This window comes from Tubulanus polymorphus, chromosome 12, assembly GCF_964204645.1.
Source record: "Tubulanus polymorphus chromosome 12, tnTubPoly1.2, whole genome shotgun sequence".
In the NCBI taxonomy this organism is placed as follows: domain Eukaryota; kingdom Metazoa; phylum Nemertea; class Palaeonemertea; order Tubulaniformes; family Tubulanidae; genus Tubulanus; species Tubulanus polymorphus.
In genome coordinates, this window is record NC_134036.1 from 9000679 (window position 1) to 9013348 (window position 12670).

At 36.6% G+C, this 12670-nt stretch overlaps 1 protein-coding gene across 1 annotated transcript; it reads left to right on the forward strand.

Moving 5' to 3' along the window:
* Positions 1 to 375: 375 nt before the first annotated feature.
* LOC141913835 (uncharacterized) lies at positions 376 to 4992 on the forward strand. The gene is given in 5 exon segments (XM_074804999.1): positions 376 to 574; positions 714 to 1153; positions 1228 to 2348; positions 2606 to 3445; positions 3447 to 4992. Coding segments are annotated over 5 exon segments (4146 nt in total).
* The last annotated feature ends 7678 nt before the right edge of the window (positions 4993 to 12670 follow it).

Below are 12670 nucleotides of genomic sequence, written 5' to 3' on the forward strand. Positions count from 1 at the left end.
ATTGTATCTAATTCATTATAAGTTAAATTTTTACCGATAAAATTTTTACATTTTTCAGATGCTATTAATATTTCTAATTGATGTTTACAATGAAGATAATATTCATAATTATTATTTGTTGTAACATTATTTTGTGGCGATCGCCAGTAAATAGTTTATGTTAGTAGAAATAGGTCATCTCTGTAGTATCCCCGCCCTGCATGTCAATCATATTAGCATGAGCATGTGCTGTCCGCGGAGTCGGAAATAAACAGTTGTATTTTGCATATCAAACGAAAAGGGTCTTCTCTCATTCTTTCTCTGCATCGAACTGATTTCTCCTGTGGAACTGCAAGACCTCCACATTTGGTGCCGTGACCAGGATTCGCTGAGAAAATGTCCGAAGACGACAGGAAACGACTTCTTCGCCTACGAGGTCCCTATCGGAGCCAGATTACGAAAACGAAAGGCAAGATAATAATCATTCTACAGAAAGAAGACATATCCGAAGCAGATTACGACTCCGTTCGAATTCACATCGATACGTACGTTCATAAAGTCGAAAAACTCATAGCGTTGGATGACAACATACTCCGTTTAACACCAGATGCTGAAATGGACGAATTCCTCACCACATCTGACGATTACAACACAGAATTGGCGGAACAAGGACAATTGTTCAAATTAAAAATCGAGAAGAAGTTTCAATGTCGCCCCAACTCATTCAAACTCAGGATTCAAACGATCGGTGAATCTTCCGAAATTAACTCTTATGACGTTCGATGGAAACATTTTAGACTGGTTGGAATTTTACGATACGTTCAACTCGGCCGTGGCATCCGACCAAAGTTTATCCAATGTGCAAAAATTCCAATACTTGAAGGCCCAACTCGTTGGAGAAGCGGCCCACGTGATCAATGGACTTACGCTAACCGAGGGTAATTACGAACATGCAATGTAACTACTTAAGGACAGGTATGGTCAAAACCACATCATTATTAGTGCGTACATGCGGGCATTGTGGGAATTAGAAAAACCGTTGAATAACTACAATTCGTTAAGAGAATTTTACGATAAATTAGAATCATACATCCGTGCGCTTAAATCTCTTAACAAACCGGAGGACAGTTACGGTGATCTTTTAGTACCAGTTATTCAGGATAAGCTACCGATAGCTATTCTTCAACAGATTACTCGTCAACGCGGTGACAATAATTGGACTATAACAGATTTATATCACTTCTAAAGGAAATCGAGGCATTACAGGCCGGAAATGCTACTGTGATCGAATCAAATTTTTCATCCACAAGCATGTTTCTAACGCAATCTCGAAAATCTTACAAAAAACCGAACCCCGGAAACGCTAATCAAAACCACAATTGCGTTTACTGCAAACATCCGAGCCACAGATCAAATGACTGCAGAATCATTAGCAACACCGAAAAACGACGCGAAATAATTAAGAGAGATGGATTATGTTACAACTGTCTGGCTCACCATAAATTGAACGAATGCAGATCAAAGTTCCGCTGCCGAAAGTGTAACATGAAACATCACACATCCATCTGCGAAAAAGGTGATTCCAGCTGTCCAGACGAGAAAAACGAATTTAACGACCGTAGCAACAGGGAGTCAAATGACACCCATGTTAAATTAACACCCCTGGACGGACCGGTTTTACTTAAAACAGCCACTATCACCGTGGTAATCGGAGATACAGAAACAGATGTTACAGTTCTTTTTGACGAGGGCGCTCAACGATCATTTATAACCCGACAGACAGTCGAGACTCTAAACGCCACGTGCAACTGCTCAGAAAGTGTGAACATTTCTTCCTTTGGCGGGAATTCTGGGGTACGCAACCTCCCCGTTATCGAATTTGCGGTGAAAACAAATGAAGCCGACATAAACATCAATGCACTCGTTGTACCGACCATTTCAACGCCAATGCGAAATCATATTTCGAAACGAGTACTAGATCTACCGCATATCAGGAACCTGAAATTAGCCCCGCACGTCGAATCGAACATTCACGATATTGGTTTACTCATTGGTGCGGACTATTATTGGTCGTTCATTGGTGACCACATAGTGCGTGGTAAAGGCCCGACTGCCATATCGTCAAAAATTGGCTACTTACTATCTGGACCTTTACCACCTAGCTGTGAAACCAAATCGTACACTGTAAACACCGCTACGATTATGAACGCGACCATCGACATTCAATCGCCCAAAGCAGAAGAGATCGAATTGAGAAATTTTTGGGATCTCGAAACTCTCGGCATTAATGAGTCTGAGACCGACAAGGACGCCGAAATCTCGTTCTTGGATTACAAGGATAATTATATCAGCATCGATGAAAATGGCAGGTACGTAGCCAGCCATGGAGCTACAACCACGCCCCTTTAACAACGAACAAACACGTCGCTGCAAGTAGGACACGCGCCATGGTTAAACGTTTATCATCGGAAACCCGACACCTCTACGATCGAATTCTCAAAGACCAACTCGCGCGTGGATTCATCGAGAAAATAAACGACACGAGCGATAGTGGACATTATCTTCCCCACCATGGGGTACGGAAAGATTCGTCTACTACCCCGTTACGCATAGTGTTCGATTGCAGCTGCAAAATAGGTGACGCGTGTAGTCTAAACGATTGTTTGCAGAAAGGACCTTCTCTTATCAACGACCTTGCCGCTATCCTCATCAGATTCCGTATTCACAAAATTGGCATATCATCGGATATAGAGAAAGCCTTCTTACAGATTGGACTAAATGAACAGGATCGCGACTACACAAAGTTTTTCTGGATTAGCGACCCGGCAATCCCAAACAGTGAGTTCGAAGTCTATCGGTTCAAAGTTTTTCTCTTCGGAGCCGTAAGCTCACCGTTCATTCTCAATGCTACTATTAAAAAACATTTGATGAACTATGATTCGGATACATCTCGTGCTCTGGAAAGAGACATATACGTCGACGATATCATCACGGGTGTAAACTCGGAGACCGAAGCGTTAGACTTCTACAACGAAGCTAACCGGATAAATAACGCGGCAGGACTAGTCCTGAGATCTGGGTCTTCGAATAGCGTATCAGTGATGCAATCAGTAACTAAAAACAATATACACGAAACTGATCCATCGACCAAAGTATTAGGACTTATTTGGAACGCTAAGGATGACGTAATTAGTTTTCAATCGAAGTTAACCGCGCCGGATACGACCTACACGAAACGAGAAATCCTTAGCAAAATAGCTAATACATACGATCCACTCGGATTCCTAGCGCCTGTCGTAATTACGGCGAAGATTTTCGTACAGGATCTTTGGCGACAAAAATACGCTTTGGATGAACCAATACGCGACGACATGTTAAAAACATGGTTCCGCATTCAAAACGAATTGAAAGAGGTCCACGGGTTTGGTGACGCGAGTCAATCAGCCTATGGAGCAGTCATCTACATACGCCGAGAATCGTACTGCCTTTGTGATGTCTAAAACTCGAGTCGCGCCGGTCAAAGAACTAACGATGCCGAAATTAGAATTACTGGCTTCAGTTACAGCGGCCAGATTGATTAAATTCGTGACAGACACAATGAACGACGCCGTCAACGTAGTGAAAACAGTCCTTTGGTCTGATAGTCAGATCGTGCTATCGTGGGTAAACAGCGATACAAAATTACCCGTATTCGTATCAAATCGAATCTCGAACGTGAAATCGATGGGCATCGACGAATTTAGATACTGCCCCAGCAAAAGCAACCCTGCTGACCTACTGTCACGAGGGTTATCTACAAACGACTTGCGTAATTCTCAACTGTGGTGGCACGGCCCACAGTGGTTGTGTCAGGGTGACTGGCCCATATCCGAGACACCGAATACCGAAGTCTTTAGCGTAGAAGCAGAACCGGTGAAATGCGCGCCTGAAAGACCAATTGCGATGGTCACGGGTATAGGAAATATCATAGACGTGGACAAGTACAGTTCACTTACGAGATTATACCGGATTACCGCTCTTGTTTTGCGATTCGTTAACAACCTCAGGTCCCCGAAGGACAAACGCAAATTGGAACCGTTGTCAGCGAATGAAATTAAGAGCAGCGAAATTCATTCGATTACCTATGTTCAATCGAAATCATTTTCTAACGAATATGATCAGTTACGGGCTGACAACGAGCGAAAAGGCCAACTGGTGAGACAGTTACGTCTATTTATCGATGGAAAAGGCTTGGTAAGGTGTGGCGGTCGACTCCACAATGCACCGATTAGCGAAAGCGCGAAATTTCCAATTCTGTTGCCAAAATTACACCATTATACGCTTTTGATTGTACGATACAATCACAATCGAATGAAACACGCTGGTATACAGTCTACCGTTACTACTCTAGGCCAAAGATATTGGATACCACAAATCCGCTGTGTTGTGAAATCGGTACTGCGAAAGTGTGTCACGTGCCGACTGGCCAGCTGCCACCCGTATAAGGCACCTATCGTACCGCCCCTTCCAGTTTCGCGCGTTAGGGAGGGACCCGCATTTACCGTGACGGGTGTTGATTACACCGGCGAACTTTACGTCAGGACAAACGGAAACCAAACCGCTGAAACCAAACGATACGTTTGTTTATTTACGTGTGCAACTTCTCGTGCAGTTCACCTTGAGCTCGTGAAGGACAACACCGCAGCATCATTTCTACTCGCCTTTAGGCGCTTTGCCGCTCGCCGATCATTGCCGCACTACATGATGAGCGACAATGCCTCAAACTTCCAGGCGACATCAGTCGAAATACGAAAGATCGAAGAATCTCCGATGGTCAGAGCGTATCTCTCCAACAACCTCGTTCAATGGGATTTCATCACCAAACGCGCCCCCTGGTTCGGTGGTTATTGGGAGAGACTGATAGGCATAGTAAAACTCAGTTTAAGAAAGACATTACGTAGATCTTTCGTCACCGATGACGAATTAAGAACACTATTAACCGAAGTCGAAGCGATGGTAAACGACCGATTGTGACTTACGTATACAGCGACCTAAACGAACCGACGCCCCTCACGTCATCACACCTGCTAACTGGACGCCTCATCACTTCACTACCGCACGAAGATTACGATATCGATGAGCTGAAAGATCCGACCTATGGACTTAATAAATCTTTCATTCAGAAACGCGCACTTCACCTTTCCAATATCATCGAAAGTTTCCGCACGCGTTGGTGTGAAGAATATCTAACATCTCTAAAAGAACGTTACAAACATGGAGGCAAATGCGAAAACGAAATTAAGACGGGGACGTTGTCTTAGTCCACAACGAGAACAAACGCGTTAATTGGTCACTTGCCGTGGTAGAAAAACTGCTACCAAGTAATGACGGACTAGTACGATCAGCTTGCATAAAAACAGCAAACGGTCACAGTAGTAGACCAATAACTAAACTGTATCCGCTTGAAATCAACTGTGGCGATACTGTAATTAGCGAATCGAAATCATTGATAGACAACACATGTACCTCGACCACATATCGGCCATCGAGGCGAGCAGCCGTTAGAGCTAAGGAAGTAATCGGAAGCTGGACGAAAATTCTGAAAACATAATTGCATTTATCCCTTACCTTATAGTTCACATTTATATAGTTAGTTAGGATTATAATTAATTTCGTAAAACCATTCATCAATAACACAACGCAATGTAATTAAAATCAATACTTTCTTTATGAATTTGCAACATAGGCTACGTGTACTGTACTTATATTAATTAGAATTTTTCTCGCCGCCCGGAGTGTGGCGATCGCCAGTAAATAGTTAGTAGAAATGGGTCATCTCTGTAGTATCCCCGCCCTGCATGTCAATCATATTAGCATGAGCATGTGCTGTCCGCGGAGTCGGACATAAACAGTTGTATTTTGCATATCAAACGAAAAGGGTCTTCTCTCATTCTTTCTCTGCATCGAACTGATTTCTCCTGTGGAACTGCAAGACCTCCACATATTTAAAGCACCATCATCTGGAGTTAATTTTGTTTCTGTTATTCCTAAATCATCTAAAGTTTTTTCAATTGGAACATCACCATTTTTAGATTTTATTTTCTTTTCACCCCCCATTTATATAACAAATAAATTAGTTGTGTTGTTGCAACTAGAATTCAACTAGAATGTAACTAGAATTCAACTAGATTAACAAGCTAGTTGAAATATTGTTGTTTTTATTCATTTCTTGTTGAATCTAGTTGATTTTTGTTCCAACTACCAATAACTAGAATTCAACTAGAATGTAACTAAAAATATACTAGATTAACAAGCTAGTTAAAATATTGTTAAATCTAGTTGATTTTGTTCCAACCACTAATAACTAGAATTCAACTAGAATGTAACTAAAAATATACTAGATTAACAAGCTAGTTGAATTTAAATAAATTCATATTTAAATGGGTGTTGTAATCTAAATAGTAATTTTGATCTTTTATTATTTTTCAATTTATCCATATATTCATTATGTAAATCATGTGGAATAATATGATTTTCCTCAAGTGCATTTTTCATCGATTTCCTATCTTTATTGTAGAATAAAACTAAAAATGTAATGTTTTCTCTAAAATCTTTAACAATGGAATTATATTTTTGATTTAAAACCCAAGTTGTTATCCCAAAATGTCTGCCAGAAAAAGCTAAATAGCATAACTCACTCTCTCTAACTTTTGAATCATGTAGATTAGCACAATCATCTATAATGAATAATGTATTTGATCCTTTATGAATATCAATTGCTATTTTAATACAATTATCTAAATTTTCTTTTACTGTTTTAGGATCTAATATAATAAATTTATTATTTCTAGTAATATTTCTATCATAAGTTTGATTAAATTCATATGTTGGACAAAATAATACTATATTATCAAAATAGTTTTTATAAACGGTTTCTAATAAATTTAACATAAAATAAGTTTTTCCACAATTTGTTACGCCAGAAATTAACATATTATGAGGCTCAAATATAAATAATTCCTTATTCATTTATATATTTTTAATTTTACTTGATAATATCCATTCATTGAATTTATCTGGCCATCCAACCCATTTTACTAAAGAATATTTTTTTCTTTTAATAGTTTTTGTTTTTAATACTTTTTCAATTTTATATTCTTGTTCTAGATTTTCAGTAGTTAAACTCAATTCTTCTTCATAAAAATACCCATCAACTTCTTCACCATCTAAATCTTCTAATTTATAGACAAATGGTTTTGTTGTTATTACCTTTTTTATTTTATATATTTTCCTAGTAAAATTTCGATCGTATCCTTTGTCAAATATCTTTTTATACTTAGAAATTCTAACATTTTGACCAACTTTAAATTTAGGTTCACCAAAATCATCTACAAGAAATGCTCCATATAAATTATTCCAAACAATTTCAGCATTTTCAGGTTTTCTAGCATCAATAGGTTTCATTCCAATAGAAGAATGATAAGAATTATTATATCCTTCTATCAATTTTGGTAAAACATCAATCCATTAAAAAGTATTATTTGCTGTAAAATATTTCCAAATTCTTGTTCTTAATGTTCTATTAAATCGTTCAACAACTGCTGCTTTTTTATCCGATTTTGTTGAAAAATATTTAATATTATGATTATCTAAGAGTTCATGAACAAGTGAATTATCAAACTCTTTTCCATCCTCAAATTGTATTTTTTCTGGTTATAGTTTATCATCCGAAAGAAATATTCTTAAAACATTTGATGTTTGTACGGCATCTTTTCTATAAAGTGTGAAGCTCCATACATAACGACTAAAAATATCAATTATATTCAATAAACACCAATAATCATCATTATCTTTCTTAACATTTTTCATATCAATTAAATCTCCTTGCCACTGTTGATCTACATAACTTACCATAGTTTTACGAGTTTTATATTTTCTTACAATTTTTTTATGTGTTGTATATGTTGGTTGTTCTAACATAAATTCATTTATATCTTTATATTTAACTAAATTTTGTGGGATTATCTTATCTAATTTATCTTGTTTTACTTGACGCCATATATTTTTGGTAGAAGAATAAGCAACCGAACTCTCAGGGTTGTAATATAAATTTCTTAAATATTGTTCTTTAGTATTAGGAGTTTTTTTTACCGCCCATTTATATATCCTTAATTTTAACTTAATATTTCTAATATTGAATACTATCTAATTGTGAATTTACAATATTTAATTGTCCGTCAGATATAATATAAATATGCATTTTAAAATTTAAGCTTCCTTTTTCCTTTTTCATGAATAATTGTATTCCATCTTTAGTGTTCTGTAGTTTTTTCCCAGAACCATGTAATGAATTATCCTCTGTTGTTCTAAAATCTAACCATAATGCATATTTATTACCGGTATAATAATCAATTTGATTAATATTACAATTTTCAAATGATTTTACTTTTTCATTCATAAAATGTTTTCTAATTTCTGGCCATTGGTCTATCATTCTCATTCCTTGACAAAATATTTTATTTGCTATTCCTTCGATAGTTATTTCTACTTTTGTTATTTCAGGATTATAATAATTATCAACATTTATTGCGCCATTAGTATATGTTGCAATGGTAAAAAATATTAATATACCTTTAATAGATCTTCTTGGGAAGTTAATATTCTCATTAATTATTTCATCATTTGCATTAATAGTTACAGTTTTAAATTTATCAATATAATCATATAATAATGAAAATCCTTGATTGTATTGAGTTTGAATTGTGCTAGCAATATTTTCATTAGTTACTGTGTCATATTCTAAACATATATTTGATAATTTATAACCCATATCTTTAACAACGCTAGATAATACAATTTCATTTACAGGAGCAAATGTTATCTCAAATATAATATCTTCTTGAATTACATATTTATATAAAGGTGCATTGTTATTTATCAATTCAAAGTCTAATGGAATTTTATATTTGCTTCCATAAATCTTTTTTATCAAATTATCTACAGCATTAGTTACTACTGCATTATTGGCTTCAGATCTTAATTTATTATGGTTTTCTGATTGGATGCCTTGAAATATCATATTATTTCTATTTTCTTTAGTTAACCATAAACACATTATTATTCGAAAATGGAATTATTAAATTCATGGAATCAATTGTAAAGCTGAAAAAAGAAAACGGTTATGCTTCGGTCAAATGAATGATAGATAATTTGTTACCTAGCACTGCGGGTTTGCATAGAACGTGTGTTTTAGCTGTTAGCACTGACCGAGGCTACAATATTGTAACCTAGGTCGGTTCACTGCACAACTTTTTTTGTAAACACTGACCGAGGCTACAATATTGTAGCCTAGGTCGGTTCACTGCATGACCTTTGCTTGCGATTACTGGCCCAACCCCAGTCGGTTATTTTTACAGTATTTGAAGTACTGGCCAATTGGATGTTACCATAAATAAACAGTATTTTGAAGATGTGGTGACAGAGAGAATCTGTTTTTATTTCGTCTTGAGAAGGTCCTACTGTTCGCTATTCTGTGTCAAAGTATGAATTGAAATATAAAGGGTGGAGTTAGTTTCCTTTCCCGATACTGTATTTATGCTTTTAATCATGAAGGATAATTATGTTATAGCAATTATAGTGATAACCTACGACAGTTTCAAATTCACGTACTAGAAAACGACAATTATCTTTAGATTCCAAATTTCATTTGGAAAGCGGCGTTTATGCGCACAATTCCTAAAATGTCAGAATTCCGAAAACTAGGGAATCACACGGTTAGAATGTTAACTAAATAAGTTTCGTCCGAGCAAATGATTACTATAAGAAACTAACGGCGAAACTTCACGGGTTGGTGCGGTTTGTGCGCTGCATGAACGGGTTTTTGGAATCAAATGTAAAATACCGGCCGTGTACATGTTCGGATTTGTACCGATACATTGAGTTTAGTTCAATTTTTTTATCATTATAGTTTAGGAGCTCTGTGTGACGTCACTGAGCGCGCTGATCAAAAATAGTCTGCACACTGTGAGCATCACATGTTGCTTGGTTTTAAAGGACAGTGTGCTAAAAATTCTCTTCCTGATAGAGGAATGTATAATCGCACTGATATAGCTGTCTTGCTAGCTTGAAGGGTGTTTGAAGTTCGCATCATTCGAGGTCAATGATGGCGCAAAACAATTTAAATTGAGTCCAGTTTGGAGAATATTCCCTTACTTTAGGGTGATTTAGTATTTTATGAATCAAGAAATTATTTACAATGAACTTATTTTCCGCTAGCAGCAAAACAACACACTGTTATCTGAACTGTCAATCATTACGTCGTGTCTATTTTAACAAGTAGATATAGACTGAAAAGGATGCGTGGTTCCCACGCGAGAACCAAACAAGACGGTTGTTAGTGGACGTACTCATGTTGGATGGTCAACAACGGTTTAAATAATTTATAAAAACAGATGTAAGCAGTTGTAAACTTGTGAACAGAGGAAATATCAACATATATACACAATTGTGTCTAACTTTCTCCTGTCTGGTTTTATGTTAAATATATATTTTGTTTGAATCAATATTCAATTATCGATCCAGAAGAGCAATGCGGCCAACAACATTTTATTTTGAGTTTGAAAAAATGACCTGTTGACTCGGTAAGAAGGCTCGATTTACCGGGTGCGCACTACTATGTTTTAAATGGCTATCAAAACGGAGTCGAACCAAGAACAGCAATTAAGCTTGATGTCTCGTTTCCCTCACAAATGACATATATCAGAATCAGTTTTCTCAAAATCTGTTTCTTATCGAAGTCCTTGATTCGTGCTTGAATATGTACATAAGATTTTACAAATGAACGCAAAGATATAACAAGAATTGAAGTCTTGGTTATTCGGTGACAAGTCGAATCGTTTGGAACTAAGAAAAATCCCCAGACTTAGAAAAGTTTGACTTAAGTTGAATTTCCGAAAAGTACGACTACTAATTGTTTTTTGTTATCGGAAATTAAATCAACATCCTCTACATCTAATGTATCTATTGATACGAAACGGTTTTAGGACCGTAGATTGATTGAAAGTTACGGAGAGGGAGGGATAGCTCTATCGCATTAAAACATTATTGCTCAGTTATACATTATACATAGTTAGGCATTCATCCATTTAGCTTAAACAACAAACACACTTCTGCGCAGAAAAATACCAAGGCTATATATGCTTAATCATGTATTTTATTGATACAGACAATAAAATCGCTGTCCGCGTTTTGTCCCCTTGGTTAAGTCACGTTTGTTATCTAATACAAATTAATAATGGTCAGCAGAATTTAAGGGCTTTCACCGTTGAGTAGTAGCCTATCTGTCATGAGGCCTGATCATGCACATGTGTTATATTAGAAATACAATATAGCTTTTCAATTTTTTAGGCGAAACGTTGTTTTAAAAATATTCGCCGCGTCTTGATTTTCTTGAGGGATTTCTCTTGATTGTTAAAACAATATCAAATCATCCTGTCTCAAAAAGTATGAAACCTAGAAATATGTAGCCATTTTGGAATTGGATGAAATTTTCAAATTCAAAATTCAAATTCAAAGCCATTCGACCCTGTTATCAAACATATCAGTGTTCTTTAAAACACTTGTTAAATATCGGAGGATTTTTAAGCCGAGCTTCAAACATTTCGATTCCTGAACTAAAATGATTATGTGACATGTAATTATCCAAGACTATGAATATGTTTTAGGTGACCGTTTAAGGTGTTCCTTTTATTCGGGAAGGATTTGTTTCAATCTCAATTTTAAGATATCAACAGATCACTATGAAAAGTAACGCTATCGAGTGATCGCTGGCAGATTTAGCAGTTAAAATCGCCACACGTGTTAAATGTTTGCATTGATACAGGCGATTAGAGGGACACATGGCATCCACTGCATATAAAACAGTAGATAGATTTCTGGAGATTTAAAGTTTGGATGCTCTGATGAACTCTATCAGCTGTTGGTTGGTTAAAGCATAGCAGTGCTAAATTTCTATGGTTATAGTACATTGCAGGTGACCCAAATGATTCGCCTGCTGCCTGCATATTATAAACCTGGTACCTACGAGCATGGACTCTTTTAGATGGATGCCTGGACGTTATAGTACAGTGTTCATGACTATAGAACCGGGTGACCCGAATTCCCCACCTGCCTGAAAATCTCATAGCGGAGGTAACGCGTATATCTTTGCTGCACACCGATCTCCTTGAAAGGTCAAAATGCTATTTTTGTGAAGAAGTACACGGGCCTCTCCATCTGATACTTTTAACACAGGGTACATAAATATTTAACGCTTAATACTTTTAAACAAGATTTCTTCAGAATAAAAACTACGTCCAAATATCTGGCTAAAGTACAGTACCCGCTCTAGGTACTTATTCTGATTCTCACATTCGGCACAATATGGATCTTTTAGACTAACTAAAAAATCTCAGACCTAATAACCAAAAATTTATATGTTTCGACGCTATATCGATCCTTGTTCACAAATATACCATTGGAACCAACTCTCAATTTATTAAGGAGAAACCTCCCGGACTCCAATCTTGATCTCCCGGTTCCTGTAGATTGCTTACTTGAACTTTTGGAGCTCTGTACAACCAATCTATACTTCCAATCCCAAGACAAAATCTATGAACAAATTTTCGGTTTCGCTATGGGCAACCCATTATCCCCCATTTTGGCTAATCTTTTC